General features: G+C 40.1%; 1 protein-coding gene across 1 annotated transcript in view; it reads left to right on the top strand.

Moving 5' to 3' along the window:
• Positions 1-12264, top strand: part of cystm1 (cysteine rich transmembrane module containing 1) — a 39432-nt gene extending 27168 nt beyond the window's left edge. The window contains exon 3 of the mRNA XM_062977884.1: positions 11740-12264. Within this exon, the coding sequence (XP_062833954.1) occupies positions 11740-11846 (107 nt within the window). The 3' untranslated portion in view covers positions 11847-12264. The remainder of the gene's footprint in view (positions 1-11739) is intronic.
• The last annotated feature ends 4986 nt before the right edge of the window (positions 12265-17250 follow it).

Here is a 17250-nt window from a genome sequence, read left to right as displayed (position 1 = left end):
TCAAGGTGCAGGTTATTACCTGTAAAGCCTTAAACAGTTCAGGACCTGCCTATCTCCGCGATCGCCTCCTCCCCTACTAACCTACACAGATCTTAACATCATCTGGAGAGGCCCTTCTCTCGCTCCCACCTCTGTCTCAAATGTGGTTGGTGGGGATGAGGGAGAGGGCCTTCTCGGTGGTGACCCCCCCCCCCCCAAGCTCTGGAACTCTCTTCCCAGGGAGATCAGGCAGGCTCCTTCCTTGCCCATCTTTTGCTGAGAACTGAAAACTTGGATGTTCCGGAGCATTTTTGAATAAACAAGCCTATCAGATATGTAATCTGTTTACAAATCTATTGTGCACTTTATCATTACTCCTCACTCTATATGCTTCAGTACTTTAATGGAACCATTTCCCTCGTTCTCTCCCTACTTATTTTGATTTTATCTACGGACCCTCCTGGTGCTGTGTAATAATTTGTTGCATGTAGCGATGTGGCTCAGGTTAAAGGTATTGTTATATTTATTGTTATTTTACTGATATGTTTTAAATTACTGTTTTTAAATTTTGTTGTATGTTAAGTTATGTTGTTGTTTGGGCTTGCCCCTGTTGTAAGCCACCCCGAGTCCCTTCGAGGAGATGGTGGTGGGATAAAAAATAATATTATTATTATTATTATTATTATTATTATTATTATTATTATATACATTGGCAGAGATCCTGCATCTGGAGAAGTATATGACTTGCCTTCTAAGTAGTGCAGTTTCCCCACCACAGTCGTTTTTATGTTGTTGGACGGGGAATGAGTGAGCATGTATCCTGCTATTTTCTTGTAGCTGGACATGCTGTGAAAGGCACCTGCAGAGATCTCTGGAGGTCCTTACAAGCCCCCTGCAGATGACATCCTAGCAGCAGATCCAGTTTTGAGAAAATACCTAGATATGTCACCACTCATCCCTTTCTTCTCAGGACCAATAAAGCATTCAGAACTTTCCTTATTCATGATAGATACAATTGGTCCCCATCCTGACAATTGCTGGCGTCCTGGTAAGGGAAGTAGAAGCCAGAACTTCCCAGATTAATGATAATAGGTGCAGCAGTTATCTGGCAGTGCCTGTTATCATTAATCTGGGAAATTCTGGCTTCTACTTCCCTTACCAGGATGCCAGCAATTGTCAGGGTGGGGACCAATTGCATCTGTCATGATAAGGAAAGAGATTTATGGTTAAAAAACCATGGATTGTCCAATGTACATGCATGCACATATTTATAGTATAAGACCACTTACCTTTATCAGCAAGAATCGATTAATGTGGAAAAATATATTCACACAAGATTGCTGATCATTGACTGAAATAAATACAGTAGAGTCTCACTTATCCAACATAAACGGGCTGGCAGAACATTGGATAAGTGAATATGTTGGATAATAAGGAGGGATTAAGGAAAAGCCTATTAAACATCAAATGAGGTTATGATTTTACAAATTAAGCACCAAAACATCATGTTTTACAACACATTTGACAGAAAAAGTAGTTCAATACACAGTAATGCTATGTTGTAATTACTGTATTTACGAATTTAGCACCAAAATATCACAATGTTTTGAAATCATGGACTACAAAAATGCGTTGGATAATCCAGAACGTTGGATAAGTGAGTGTTGGATAAGTGAGACTCTACTGTTTATTCACACAATCAGGTTAAAAGGTCCAGATTCCTCATATAATAATAATAATAATAACAATAACAACAATAATAATTATTATTTTTAACCTACCCTCTCTCCCCGAAGGGACTCAGAGCAGTTTCCAAAGGCGAAAAATGGCAAATATTCAATGCCATGGCCAATAACAGAACACAACATTAAAAGAGACAATTAAAACAAATTAAACACCTTGGCTAAAAGATATAAATCAGTCAAGCATCATAAATAAATAGTTAAAATATCTCTAAAATATAGCTCTTCAATAAGTTAGGGTAATCATTGTCAACATTGTCAGACAAGGTGGGATTGATAGTGAACTATTCTCTCCATAAGCTATCATATCAAAGTAAATTTATAGTTGTTTCTTGAAGGAGAGGAGGCGGGATGGCGATCTTTTGGGAGTGCTTTAAATGTGTTTTTCCTGCAAGACTAGATGGCCCATGCGGTCTCTTCCAACTCTGTTATTCTATTCAATGATTCAATTAAATGTGCATACCTCAGGAAATTAATATACCTCTGATATGCCAACCTAGCAGTTAGAAAACATGCTAATGTGAGTAGATCAATAGGTACCGCTCCGGCTGGAAGGTAATGGCGCTCCATGTAGTCATGCCATCCACATGACCTTGGAGATGTCTACGGTCAATGCCGGCTCTTTGACTTAGAAATGGAGATGAGCACCAACCCCCAGAGTCGGACTCAACTAGACTTAATGTCAGGAGAAAACCTTTACCTTTGCTATAGATCCTTTAATATCTTTTCCCATTCATATGCATAAGCAGTCATGCATATAAAAATATGAATTTTCAGGTGGACCCATTTCTAAAACAATTTAACCCATGATGTGACAATCAAATGGAAAGCAATGCTTCCAAAACCTTGAAAACAAAATAATTGAGTCCATTCCTAAGGGTGCCATGCCAGTTACTACACCATATACAGAGGCGGTCCAACCATAAGGCGAACTAGGCACTTGCCTGTGGCGCCATCGTCCCAGGGGCGCCATCGTCCTGGGAGGAGGGCACCACTCTCCACCTTCTTCTCTTTTGGGCCTTCCTGTAGCCACACTGGGCCTCCCAGTGCCCGTGCTGGGCTTTCCGGCCGGCGCAGACCCACCTTTGCACCACGGGAGCCCACCTTCGGGGCCTTCAGAAATCGTGAGGTCTACGAATCTTGTGCCTTAACTTGGATCAAAGATTGGCTATTTCTAAGGAACAAGAAAATCTTAAATCTAGAAGGTTTCGACCTAAAAGCCGACTGGCATTTATATATATGGCACAAAGCAGACAAAAACAATAAGAAAATATTCAGAAACCATATAATAAGAACTTCACTAAACAACATATGGGAGAAATATAAAATAAGAATGTTCACCAAAACTCCAATGTGGCTATCGCCACTAGCAATAACTCAGAAGAGTATCCAAAGCAACATAAACTGGCCCACATACAGAGATGTCCTCACAAGTCAAGAAAATGAATACGTACTAAAATCACAAGAAGAAGTATTGAAATCATTCGGTCACTTATCATGGATCCACTACAGGCAACTAAAGGAAGAATATATTAAGGATAAACAAGATGGCTTCATGAAGAAAGACTTGGAATGGGACAAAATTCTAGAGTCTGAAAACAAATTAATTACAAAGATATATAAGAAACTCTTGGAGTGGAATACCGAGGAAGAACAAATTAAGGGAAGCATGGTGCAATGGTCCAAAGACATAGGAAGGCCTATAAGATATGAGGAATGGGAATCAATCTGGAAGAAAAATATAAAACACACATATGCAACCGACTTAAAAGAAAATTAATACAAAATGATTTATAGATGGTACATCACTCCAAAAAAAAAAGCCATTACAACAAAAATATTCAAATAAAATGTTGGAAGTGCCAGGTGAATGAGGGCAGTTTCTACCACATGTGGTGGTCCTGTCCCGAAACAAAGAGGTACTGGAAAAAAATCCATGAAGAATGTGTAAAAATAATGGGAAAGAAACTACATATGAGACCAGAACTATACCTATTGGGCCTTAAAAATTTGAAATTGAACACAGATGAGGAAAAAATTCTAAACTATCTGGTTATAGGAGCCAGGATTGCCTTCGCCAAATTATGGAGAACAAACCAGATCCCTTCAATCAATCAATGGCTATTAAAAGTATGGGAAATAAAGACCATGGACAGACTAACCTTCCTGATGAAGAAACACCATGGACAACCAATAAAAGAAACCGACTGGTCAATATTTGAAGAATACATAAGGAAAAGACTGACATACCTCAAAGAAATTCCACAAGAACAACCAGAAATATACAAATCTAGCAACACAACATGTCGCTTCAGGAGGCAAACGGACCCCCCCCCCCCACCCAAATGGACAGTTACCCATGGACTAGCCGACACCACAAGGGGACTACTCTCTGACATCCAAAGACTCAACCGACTCTCCCGGGCCTCTCTCTAGCCCCCTCCCCCCTCCCACCCTCCTAAAACCCACCTCCTTTGCTTTTGTTTCTCCTCCTTTCCCCTTTTTCCTCCCCCCTCTTCTATAACCTCTCTCCCAGCCCCACCCCCTCCTCCCTACCCCCTACTTCCCTCTCCCATTTTGGAACCCCACTATTTTAAACCTGTATGCAAAAATACTTAATAAAAATTATTTAAAAAAAAAAGAAATTGTGAGGTCTGTGGGAACTTGGAAGCTAGGTATGTGGGGTTTATATATCTGTAGAAGGTCCAGGGTGGGAGAAAGAACTTTTCTTTGAAGCAGGTGTGAATGTTGTAATTAATCACCTTGATTAGCATTTAATGCCCCTGTGGCTTCAAGGCCTGGCTTCTTGCCTGGGAGAATCTTTTTTTGGGAGGAGTTAGCTGTCCCTGATTGTTTACTGTCTGGATTTCTTCTGTTTTCAGAGTGTTGTTCTTTATTTATTGTCCTGATTTTAGAGTGTTTTTTTTTAATACTGAGGGCTATCTGGGTTATCTAAGTCCACACTGCCCTATATCCTTGTTCAATGTTTAGTGCTAAATTCGCAAATATAGTAATTCCTACATAACATTACCATGTATTGAACTGCTTTTTCTATTGATTTGTTGTAAAACATGATGTTTTGGTGCTTAATTTGTAAAATCATAATGTAATTTGATGTTTAATAGGCTTTTCCTTTATCTTTCCTTATTATCCAACATTTTCGCTCATCCAACACTTTTATTTTTCAGTGATTGGTTTGGGGGGGGGGGCACCAAAATTCTGTTCGCCTACACTTGAAAAATATCTAGGGCCGGCTCTGACCATATACTTAAACTTGCTTTTCTGTATACATTTAAGTAAAATACACCAACTGCTACCCCACATAGACGGAGATAGCCTCATCTCAATGATCCCTGGTTTGGTGGCTACCAACTTAGACTATGTGCTTTACTTGGATTTGTCATTGAAGACAGAATTATAGTTCAAAAACAGCAAGTAGATTATTGAATAGGACTGAAGATTACAACCAAAGCATGCTGCTCCTACAGTGCGTTGCCATTAAACTGCTTCACTGCTTAGGAGCAAGGCCATCCTAGTTCTATGTCAGCTTTTCCAGAATTTTAGTAGAAGGCCTTATGAAGATCTCCCTATCTTTTGAATTCAGAAAGAAGGCTACTAAAGAGTTGGCCTTTTTGCAGTCTTTTACCAATTACAGAAGAGGTCTGTCTGGTTCCTATTTGTTGCCCTTTTGGCTACAGGCACAGGCTCCTTCTACACAGCTGTATAAAATCCACATTATCTGCTTTGGATTATATGGAAGTGTAGACTAAGAAATTCCAGTTCAAATCAGGGGGGTCACAGATACTTCTTCTCCCCCACCCAAGCCTTTTGATTCTGTAGAATGGCTTTTATATAGTGCATGAAATCTTGCTATGTTTTAAGACTGTTTGAGTTGGTATTTTTATTTTGCTTTGTATATCCATCTTAAACAAAACCAAACTGTCTTGGAGTTTGAAGGGAGATTTGTTTCAAAGCCACCGATAATGTCTGCTTGCCAGTAAGCTCCAAAGCATTAGTAGCTTTCAACCCCTAAAATACCCTGGAAATCAAAGACTTTGCACTCTTGGGGGTGCTTGCCCATCAATGAGTACAGTTGAACAAAGCAGTGCTGTGGGCCAAATTACAGGAAAGCCCCATGATAAGGTCCTGACACTGGCTGCTTGTTAATTGTATTTATTTAAAATATTTTATACCACTTGTATGATCAATATTCACACAAATAGTGCACATCCCTTGAGTAGGAAAGCTACTGTGCATTAGTTGTCTATTGAATGAGGTACCTTGATGGCAATCAGCAGGATTCTGGGAGTTGTTACTCAAAAAAGAAAAAGAAAAAATTCCTAAGCTCTGGCTACTGTACATGGTGAAGCAGATGTTCATGCAAGTCCGCTATTGAGACTGGCCCACAGAGCGGATAAGGTTTTTGGATAAATGGTTCCTCCTCGTTGTGGACAAGCAGCATAGTGGCTTGCTCCCTATGTTTATTTAAGGTGATCATCTTCCTATATGCATTAAAGTTACTTTTCATAATTCAGAGTTTAAAGACCTCAACAATCCATTTTCCCCCTAAAGTTAATCATTAACTAATTATCTGTACAAGCAGAAACTGTGTGGGTACCCAAGATAAGGACCTCTGTAGTAAGACAAAGGTAATGCATTTCCTTTTCAAATTAACCTGTGCTTATTGTACGGACTGGTACTTGCCAATAATGTCCACACCCATAGATGATAAAGTAGCACTCCCTTTTGACCTGCAGTACATAGGATAACAAGATCCCAAGGTGGCGGTACTTCAGATGCAGGTGACTCTTTTTAATTTGAAAAATTATAGGCAGTTGGCTTCCAAAGAATAAGCAGTTGGAAATATCCCTCTGTGTAAGTTGTTCTCCTGCTGCTCAGAGAGGGAGGGGAAAGACAGCACAGTGTGTTCACAGAGACCAATTTGTGGCCTCAGGAAACACTGGAAAGCCTGTCAGGCCTGTGAATGTCAGTGTTGTCTTGGAGAAAGATTCTCATGACTGGCAAAAACTGGAATCAATGCATGCTGTTTCCTTCAGAGAAAAGATCTTCCCACTATTCGCAGTAATTGTTTTTGCCATGGACATGGTCTAGAAGGAAAGCCAACACAAATGGCAGTGGTGATAATGATGTGATGGGAAAGTTGTGAGCTGAACTTCTGTTTTTGTGGGATTCAATTCCACAAACTCTAAGCAGAATTATTAAATGTCGATAAGTTGTGCTAGTAGCTGAGTCAGAAACAGATTTGAATCCACTGCGAAATTGCAGTGATTTTCGACCAAAGAAAAAGCTAAAGACATGGGGGATGTTGGGATTGATTTTGACAGGGACAGCATATGGAGTGGAGTTGGTACATGCATCCTTGTGCTTACCAGTCACACATTCTGTCAGAGTTTTATATTATTTGGGTCATTTCTTAAGTGAAAATGAATAAGTGTTTGCAGGAATCATGTCCCATCTGTGTTTGATCAGCAGCAATTAAGACACCTGCTTTAGATTGAGGGCTATTAATAGAGTCTGAGTAAGTCTTGTGTTAGTGTTGTTAGTGCGTTGTGTGTTATAGTAGTGTTGTTAAAGTGTTGTGATGGTGTTGTAAAGTGCAGTGTTGTAGTGTGTGCTGTGATGGTGGCAAAGATGTTATTGCTGCTGAAGAGCTACTGAAGTGAAACCGAAGAGAGGTTTGAAGACGGAGAGTCCAGAGACCACAGAGGTTAAAGCTTGAAGATAAGAAAGCTTTGTTTTTGCTGCTGATAAAAGCAAAGGACTGTTTTGTATGTTTTGTTTATATAAATCTTTCTTTACCAAAGAACAGTTTTGTTTTGGAGTTATTCTCCTTGGACGAGGGTGCAACTTCCGCAGAAGGGGTTGAGAGTTTGGAACCCAATTGGCTGCTGCAACACATTCATCTCAATATTTTAACAGGGCTAGACAACCAACCAGTATTAGATAAAGAGCATGACAATCTTTGTTTGCTGGCTCACCCAGCAACCCAGTATTTTCTTTGTGCCAGGTAGGTGACCATCCAAAATCAGGTAGTTAGACTTGTTCTGAGATCTGGATCTGATCCTCATAGTTTGGCCTTAAATTAGCTGCCATTTTATTTTACTTAGAAGATAACAGTGACTTCCACGCAAAATATAGCAAGCACCAGAAGGCAGTTATTAAAAAACTATTGGTTTTGGTAAGATCCCTGTTACACTATCTCTACTGCAATCAGCCAAGCCACTGTCCTTTCTCCTTTCTCCTTGCTTCTTGCTTTCTTCCTTTCCTTGAGAAACCTTGAAGGAAACCATTGAAGCTTATAGTCCAGTGAGTGGGCTATTATGTTGTTGTTTTTTTTAAAGGCCAGATGTTGACATTGGGTAAGAAATTTTACACGAACCAAGAAGATTCTTGCACAAGTTACAGTTGTTAGAGAGATATAACTGGAAAAAGCGTGCAAAAGGGAAACCTTTCTCTCAAGATGTTTTGGAACATGCAAGGTACAGATCTTCTTACAAAAGGTATTGGCACAGGCTCACATTACCTTTGCTATCAACTCCGGGAACAGTGTTGCGCGCATGCCTACTCAGTATGTTTATTTCTGGGGTGAAGTAAGTGTAGAGTTTCCAGCAGGCAAAAATAGAAGTTGCAAGGAATGTGTGTTGTGGGTTCTACTGACAGCAGTCATCTTGCATAAGTCTGCTTTTCAGTCTTTGTATGTGTGTGTGTTACGCCTTTTAAACAACTTAGTGCATTTATGGTTTGTTAAATTTATTTTATCTTTCTCTAATTTGGTAACATGATGGGATATATGTGCAGGAAGAGCTCCTTTCAACAATGATTACTTGGAGGGAGAGAGATGACATTGGTGATCTATCTTGCCAGCATGCAGTGACCCCAGTTGTTCTGCCAACTTCCTTTGTGTTGGCTGATGTTGTTAATGATATCTTTCCCTTCCATGATCATATTGTGGGCAAGGGACCTTATTTGGAACATGCTATTGGGCTGGAATCTTCAATAGATTGTTGAATGGTGAATCAACAGGTAGATAAATTTAACTGATTCAACAGATTTATTGTAGCCTATATCTCATGGATTCCTGAATAGATGGCCTGAGAAGTTTTGATCTCTCAAGTGTGTCTGCCTGGACACTTGGCTCAAAAATGCCATGGAGAAAACAAATATTGTTTTAGAATGGGAAAAGTGTAGGCTGAAAATAAATCCCACTCCATCTGCTTCTCCCCTCTACCTTCTCTCTGCCCCAAACAACTGTGGACAAGACCAGAAAACGGCCAGAGATGGAATTACAGATTTCCCACCATCTTTTAGCTTAGATCACATGTGCTTCCTGATTCACTTGCAATAAAACATGAGCTGTTCATTACCCTTTCAGATCATAAACTGTGTTGTATAGTTGAAAGATATACTGTTTGCATCTGCTTGGCTGTTGCATAGTGTGGCAACTTGCAGGGACAGTTGAGGTCCAAGTGAAGCAAGACACCTTCACAACAGGAGCCCTTTCACATTTTACAGTTAGAGCACTTTAACTGCTATGGCAACATCATATGGAATCCTGGGATTTATAGTTTAGAGAGGATTACTTTGAAGTGTGAAGATTGTCTTTGGGCAGATAGTCATTTTGATCAGAGAAGGAGCAAGAATTGCCAGTTCTCTACTCTTGTGTTAACCAAGGCCAAATGTCGGACAGATCTTACCAAAGGGCCTCCACAGAAAATGGAGGCTTCTTCAGGCAGCGCACCCCTGGTCAACGGCGTGGCAGCTGTTCTCATCATCTACCTGGATGCTTGCATCTCCTCAATGTTCCTTGCACCCACCCATTTCCTCCTACAATGCAGTGCTGCAGGCCCACCTAGCATATTACTCTCTTTCAGTCACTTGTTTCTAAGCAGTATGGTATCTAATTGTGTCAGGGATCAGTCTTGTATGCTCTTTTTAACTCCTGGTCCACACCCATCCCATTCCCAAGGGACCAAAAGAGACTGCATTAGTCTTTGATATGCTTGCTTACTCTGGAAACATGCCAGTTGGAGAATGTTAAAGGAGCACTGCCTTGTACAAGTCTTGTAAACTTGATGTATTATTTTTCACTTGCAAAAATGCAAGACACCAAACAACTTATAAAACAGTAGACAAGGATGCCACTTTTGTAATCATGTAAAAACACCCAGAATCCCCTAGCCAGCATTTCTAGGCTCTGCCAGCCCCCTGTCTATTGGGATCAAGATACCTTCATTGTTTGGGGATCCATGGAAGGGATGCTCTCCCTCTTTTTGAAATCATATCATACTGTTGTATAAGCCTACAGGATTCTGTCCCATTTTTTTTTTAGTTTTGCTGGCTAAAACAACCCTCCAAGTTAGGTCTGAGTGTCAAACTAGATATTGCATGGAATAAAATGATTGTGTTTCGTCAGCATACATTTTTCTTATCTAATGGGTGGAGTACTGGGGACAGCAGGTCCACTGGCCTCTTTGATCCTTCCCCCATTCATTATCTTCCATTTTAAATTGGCCTCCCCATGGAAGCTTTTTCTGTTATCCCTCCAATCTGCCTTTTAAAGAAAGGGCAGGGTGTGTGTGTGTGTGTGTACATGCCTGGCAAAAAACCCTTCAGATAATAGTGTCCAGTACTCCCTGCATAGCCTATGTGCATCATAGCAAAAAGGGCCAGCCTGAAGCAGTGAGAGTTGGTGACTTCTTGGTCTTGCGAGACTAAAGCTCTTTGATGCCTTCATCATGTAGATGCCAAACCCACCCCACCATTTGTCCCAGCTTTGGAAAAGACAGGTCAGTTACCTGGATGTTTTCTAGCCACCTCTTGAGGTGCAAATCTTAGAGTAAGATTGGCAGTCTGCCATACTCTCTGGAAGGGAAGGGGTAGACACACTCATGGCAAGAAGCTAGTATTATATGAAGCCTCAGCTGAAGCCGTTCTTGTTATTGCACACTCCAACAAGCCAATATGTAAAGTTGCTCACAGGAATAGTAGGAGTAAGACATATAGGCTCATTTACATCCCATTTAGAGGCCACCAGAATGGGGAAGGCTATCCTGGAGTAACTGTAAGCCATCAAGGGCTATACCAGCCAAGATGCAGAGCTAGTGTTAAATGGATCTGCTGTCAAGACAGCTGATGCTGGAGTCTAACATAAACAATGTGTCTTCTGTGTGCAGGCAAACAGAAATGGTATTTGCTAGACTTTCTGTATTCATTTAGCCTAAGGAGACACAAAAGAAGGCCCAGATAGATTTCAAGACAAACCTGTTCAATTAGTTTCAGGCTGCTTTGGTCCAGCCATTGACTGAATCCATTAAGCTGAAACAGGCTCACGGCCAGAAAGGCTGTTTGGAGAGTGGTCCAAAAAAGTGCTCTGAAGACAGCATCAAAATAAACATCAGGGATTTGCTGTATTTTGATCTTTATATCATGTGTTTGATGTATATATTTTATGTTTTGACTGTATTGTATCCCACCTCAAGCCATGAGAAGGTGGGTAATAATAATAATAATGGTAATAATATCTCAATGAGCACCTGAGTTGATCTTTAATATATTTTCAGCTAATGAACATCATTTTCAGTGAAACTGTTTTAACAATACCCTTATAGTTCAATTAACCTTTTAATGTATTTTTTTTAAATTGGGGAGCAGTCTTATTTCCATTAGCAAAAGTATGTAATATCTGAGATGGGTAGGATTAGGAAAACCTTGACATAGTTGTGTTTAGAAAGTTCATTTACACCTGTGCCAAAAGATGAGAAGGATGGGTTTCTCTGCATTCTTCCTTTCCAAGGAACACTGTTCCCAAAAATTGCTGAATTAACATTGACCGTACTTCACCACCTGTTCTTTCTAAACATGAAGACAGCATCCAAATTGTCATGGAAAGATAACTCTATAGAGCAGACGGCCACAGGCCCTTTCTTGTAATGATCAAACGTGGCTGTGTGAGAAAAAAATGGATGCAGTTCCTCTGACAGATATTTCTTCTTCGCAGTGTATGTTGTGGAAGAGCGGCGAAGGGATGACACGGGTGAAAGTGCCTGCCTGACTGCCTGTTGGACCGCCCTGTGCTGCTGCTGCCTTTGGGACATGCTGACCTGAGTGCCCTGAGAAGCCAAGCCTCTTGATACCTCTACTTCAGAGTGCTATGCATTCTTTTTCTCCTTCTCTTCCTTCTCCTCAACAGCTTTTTAGTACTGTAATAAATGATCCGCTTTGCACAGGCGACAGAAACAGGTCTGCCATAGAAATAGCACCATGATGTTGGTTATGCACTTTTTAGTTTCAATGGAGGAAAAATTCACTTGCCCACCTCTTTATAGCCTATGTTTTTAAGACCTTTTGGTTGTTCTCTAAAGAATGTGCTAAATACCTTTTTTTGGCTTTTACTACAAATTATGTATTTATAATTTTTACCATTGTTAGAAATGGAATAATATGCAATAATTTAAGTCAATCATTTCTGTTTTTCTTACTTGCTTCCACTTCTGTTTTAATAAATTTCGTCCAGTAAAGATAAGGGCCTCAAATGAGTCAGTTTTTTCTTATGTGTTTGCAAGATACTCAAAGCCAACAACATCAAATATTCTTCCTCGCTTCCAAATTTCAAGCCATTTATTTCACTGTTTTATTATGGGCCCTCTGCTCTAGGAAGTAATTCAGTGGTAATTACTTCTGATAAATTTCTCCCAAAAAAGTAGAAAATTGATGTTAAATAAAGCAAGGGCAGTACAGTCCCAGATGAAGATGTATACAGTTGCTGGCCAAGTGGTTTTTGTTCAGGCTTAGGTGCAACAAAAGTGCTCTGCATAATAGAATCCTTGAACTGACTTGGAGGGTATATGGGACTGATTCCTCATTGTTCTCAAAGAGGATTAGTCTGGATAATCTTGTTGTCCTTTATGCCTGCAAATATTGTATTGCTTTATATCCTAAGCAGAAAGAAGGACAACAGAGGATGCTTACGTTCTGCCACACCAGGCACACCTAACCTGTGGCCTTCCAGTTGTTTGGGCCTCCCAATCCCAGAATCCCTGACCATTGAATAAGCTGGCTAGGGCTTCTGGGAATTGGAGACCCAAACAGCTGGAGGGCCGCAGTTGGGGGATATCTGCTCCATTCAAACCCAAGCATGCAAGCTACTGAAAGCACTTGTTCTTTAGCCTGGCAGCCATATAAACTGAGCATCTCTTGGGAGAGTCCTATGGCAGGGTGGGATTCATGTAGCCCTCTAGGTAGTAAATGGCAACTCCTACGATTTCTCAATAGCTGATTAGCTGTGCTCCATTGTTTGCTGCTAAGTTCGACCTAAATCATGTTAGTCCTAATTGGAGCAGACCCATTGATTCAGTGGTAACTTGGAATGTCAATGATTATATAAGTCTAATTGATTAATGGGTCTACTCTAGCTAAAACTAACAATAGGCTCCAGGCTTTAATAAACAGCGCAAAACCCCTATGATTAGAAACAAAGGCTTTTATAAGTATATACAAAAAGCTACTTCAAAGCAAAACTTGTTTCTACTGAAGGGGTTTCAAACTGATGATCTGCTTTATAAGGCAGGCAGTTTTAGCCATGGGGATTTCCAAAGAATTGCTTATTAGTCTCATGTATGTTGAACAAACTGCTGTTTAGCCAGAAAGGCTAGCAATGTGTGCACAGTACACCCACGAGATATTTTAGGCAGAGCAGAATGCAAGTTTGCTGAACCATGACATCATTCTGTACCCTGTTTCTTGGTTGCTGTTAATATCTAGGGCTAAACAGAACTGGGAATATATTCTCAAGGAAGGAAGGGTCAGGAAAGCAAGGGAGCCTGAACCTTAGAGAACTTAGGAAATTTCAGGAAGAACAAAGGCACTGTATTCTACAGAGTAGGAAGACTTTCTCTTTAGTTGCGCCCAACAGTATGATACACACTGAAAAAGAGAACAGTTCTGAGAAGTATGTGGGGGAAGGAATGTGGGTGTTACTTGACTATTCTCAAGTTAATGACTAAAAAAATGTGGAAGAGAAGAAACACTACATATGAAATTTAAGTGAGAAAGAATTATATTTGACCCTTGTTTGAATATGATAATTGTTGTATATAATGAGAAGAGACAAATCTAAGAATGAGCGAATGGATTCTATTTTCAACTTCTCTGTTTTCCTACTTCTCAGATGGCAAATTCCAAGATGTATGTCCTTGGGCAGCATAGGGCAAGACCGTGGGTCGCTCCTTCTTGCACAGGGTATACTTCCTGCTCTCCCTGAACAAAACTAAGGCACTTTGACTTTTCAGGTTGCAACACCATTCACCTTTGTTTCTACTAAAAGAAAGTGTCTCTTCCTTCTCAGTACACTTGCACTGTAAATTGCTTAAAAATAACAAATACTAGAATGTGATACAACAACCTATACCTTATGTTGTTCAAACAGTGAAGTTTAGGTTTGATAAGGAAGTGCCACCCCCCCCCCCCCCAAATGTATGTAAAGGTGGTATTCAAGTTTCTGGAAAAACAATATCATTTTGCAACAAACATACAGAGTTTTAAACTCGCTGTTAACATTTTCTAAAACTAAAATTTGATAGATGAGAGATAACAGAGTATCTAAATTAACAGGCCAGGAGGATTAACATTTAACTTGTCAAGTTGATTAATCTACTCAGCATTGGCTCTGAGGTGGTGTGCAACACCTTCTCTGTGTACTGTATATCCATCTATTCTAGAGCAAGCAAATATTTTATTACGCAAAAAGACAGCAGCATGAACTGAAACTAATAGGAGGAGGAACAAGGAACAAGACTGTGAAGAAGTGTATAATTATATTTTGTTTATAGATGACATGTGTATTTGATTTTGTTTGAACAGTCAGGTTTGGCTAAGTTTAAAATGGTGAGTATTTGAGGGGAAGGTAGCCATCTTAAGGCAGGTTACCATAGCAACAGGGGCGGAGCCAACCGCCGTTTGGAAAGGAAAAGGGGGAATGTTTTAAAAACCCAGGCAGTCTGTGATTTTCTAGTCACAGTGGAGGATCTGATTCTTGTGAGGAGAATCAGGTTGGCTCAAATAGAAGGATTTGAGTCAGATCCAAATTGGACCAGACTAGGCAAGTTAGGTGGCTTGTTTAGGGTCATTTATAGAGCCTGTGGATTAGGGAAAGTTAATCCCAGGGGATCCAGGAGGATCAGGGTTTAGTGTAATCCAGAGAAAGAAATATTTTGAAAGTTTGACCACCTCATATCCGTTTGTAACCATTAAGCGAAGTGCCTTTAACAAGTTATATGAAACCATCAAGCTCTGTACCTGCAATAAACTTGTTTTGATTTTATTCAAATCAAGCCTCTGTCATACTCTTATATTAAGTTAAGCAACAACAACATCTGGAGTAAAACAAATAGAAACAGCTTAAAAGAACCAGTGCCATCTGCCTGACGTCTCTTCCATTGGTGGCAGCGAAGAAGATAGTCAAATAAATAATCAATTTAACATCATCTCTCATAAGACATCTTTATTAAGTGGTGGTATCTGTGTGTGTGTGGGGGGGATCAAAAAGATTCCATCTCTGTCATACATTCCTGTCAGGCACCTCACCTCTGTACATATTGGTGGCAAGCGGAGGGATTCAAAAGGGATTCCATTCCCTGTCACCCTCAGTTCTGTACAATTTTGGTGGAGCAGCGGCGGGATACGTATAACTTCCCTAATTTGGTGCCTGAGATCGCTCATTAAAATTTCTGAGGTAAAAGTTGTAGACAATGGCCACCAGAAAACAGAAAAGAGGAGCAGGAGAGGTAGAGGTGTACCAAGAGGAAGAGAGTTCAGATTCTGAACAACAGACCACCATGTCAGAAGCAGTGATGAAATATCAATTAGAGTTGAGGAAATCAGAATTAGAAGCACAGGAAAAAGAGAAAGAGAGACAGGCACAGATGGAGAAGATGAAATTGGAAAAAGAGATAGAGATGAGAAAGATGGAGATTGAATGGGAAAGACAGAAGCTGACACTGTCTCAGCCTTCTGTGGAGGCACAACCAGGGACTCCCATCATTAATCCTGTTGATTCAGCCTTAAAGAGGTTTCCTAAATACAACAAGGAGGATGATGTGGAGCAGTTTTTAATTTCGTTTGAATGGTGTTGTAAAGATCTGGAAATAGCTGAGGAAAATTGGATGATTTACCTCAGGCCACAGATTTGTGGAAAGCTATTAGAGATCTATAGCAAAATGGTGGAAGAAGAACGCAGAAATTACACTATATTTAAACAGCTGGTACAACAGAGATTACAGCTGACTCCTGAATTTTATAGAACAAAATTCAGAACGCTGAGGAGAGAGAAAAATGAAAGTTTCTTACAACTAGCTGCCAAACAGGCACAATATTTTGAGAGTTGGTTGAGAAATTCTGAGGTAAAAGACTTCCAGCAGCTGAAAGATTTAATAAAATTAGAGCAGCTATACCAGCAAGTTCCATCAGATTATCGATGGCTGGTACAAGATAGAAAGCCTCAGACTGCTAATGAAGCAGCTGGGATGGTGGACCAGCTAATTACATTGAAGGAAGGGTTTAAAAGGGAAGAAGGAGGATTTAAAGAAAAACAGTTTAAACAGCCATTTTTTTCCCTCACGCGCGCACAGCAAGGGAGAGGAGCTTCCATAGAAAACACCACCTGGAGGATGGCTAGTGTAATGAACCCTGCCAAAACTGAGGGAAATATTCAATGCTTTCACTGTGGGAAGGCAGGACATTTTAAGTCCCAATGTGGTCTTTTAAAGAAAGAAAAACCTTCTTTCTATGTTAAGAAAGTCCCAACCAAAGAGATAACTAAATAACCAGCTAAGGTTCAAAAAGATTTACCTCAGGAAATTCAAAAGGAGAGGCAATGTCTGTTTGTTTTGTTAGATCAAACATCAGATGAATATTTGGAAAACATCAACATTGATGGAAACCAAATACAAGGATGGAGGGACACAGGTTCAGAAGTCTGTATCATTAGACCTGAATTAGTACCATCAAAATGCCAACACCCTACTTATCAAGTTAATTTAAAAGGTTTGGGTCCCGTGATCCCAAGCGAAGTGGTTTCTTTACCTGTTCAATATGGCAAGTGGGAAGGAGTATGGGACTTTGCTATTAGTTCTGATATTCCATATAAATGCCTAATTGGTAATGACCTTGCCAGAGAAGTCAAAAAGTTAACAAAGACTCTTAATGAGGGTGAATGTAAAGAGGAAAAATCTGATAAAGAAGTTGTCTGTTTACCTATACAACAGAACTTAAAAGAAAATCCTGAGGCAAGTTCTGTAATGGCTGATTTGATAAATAAAACTGAAGGGGAAAGAGAAATCCTGAGGGAGCAAAAGTCTGATGACACATTGCAGCCTTTGTTTGAGCAAGCCGAAAACACTGAGGAAGATTTAACTTTAGAGAAGCCCACCAGGTTCATTAGTAAAAATGGAGTTTTGTACAGGGAAGTTTTAAATCAAAAAGCCCCGGAGATGTCCGCTTCCTATACGCAGAT

The sequence above is a fragment of the Anolis carolinensis genome, chromosome 4 (assembly GCF_035594765.1).
Source record: "Anolis carolinensis isolate JA03-04 chromosome 4, rAnoCar3.1.pri, whole genome shotgun sequence".
Lineage (NCBI taxonomy): Eukaryota > Metazoa > Chordata > Lepidosauria > Squamata > Dactyloidae > Anolis > Anolis carolinensis.
This window is presented reverse-complemented; position numbering and strand designations above follow the sequence as displayed.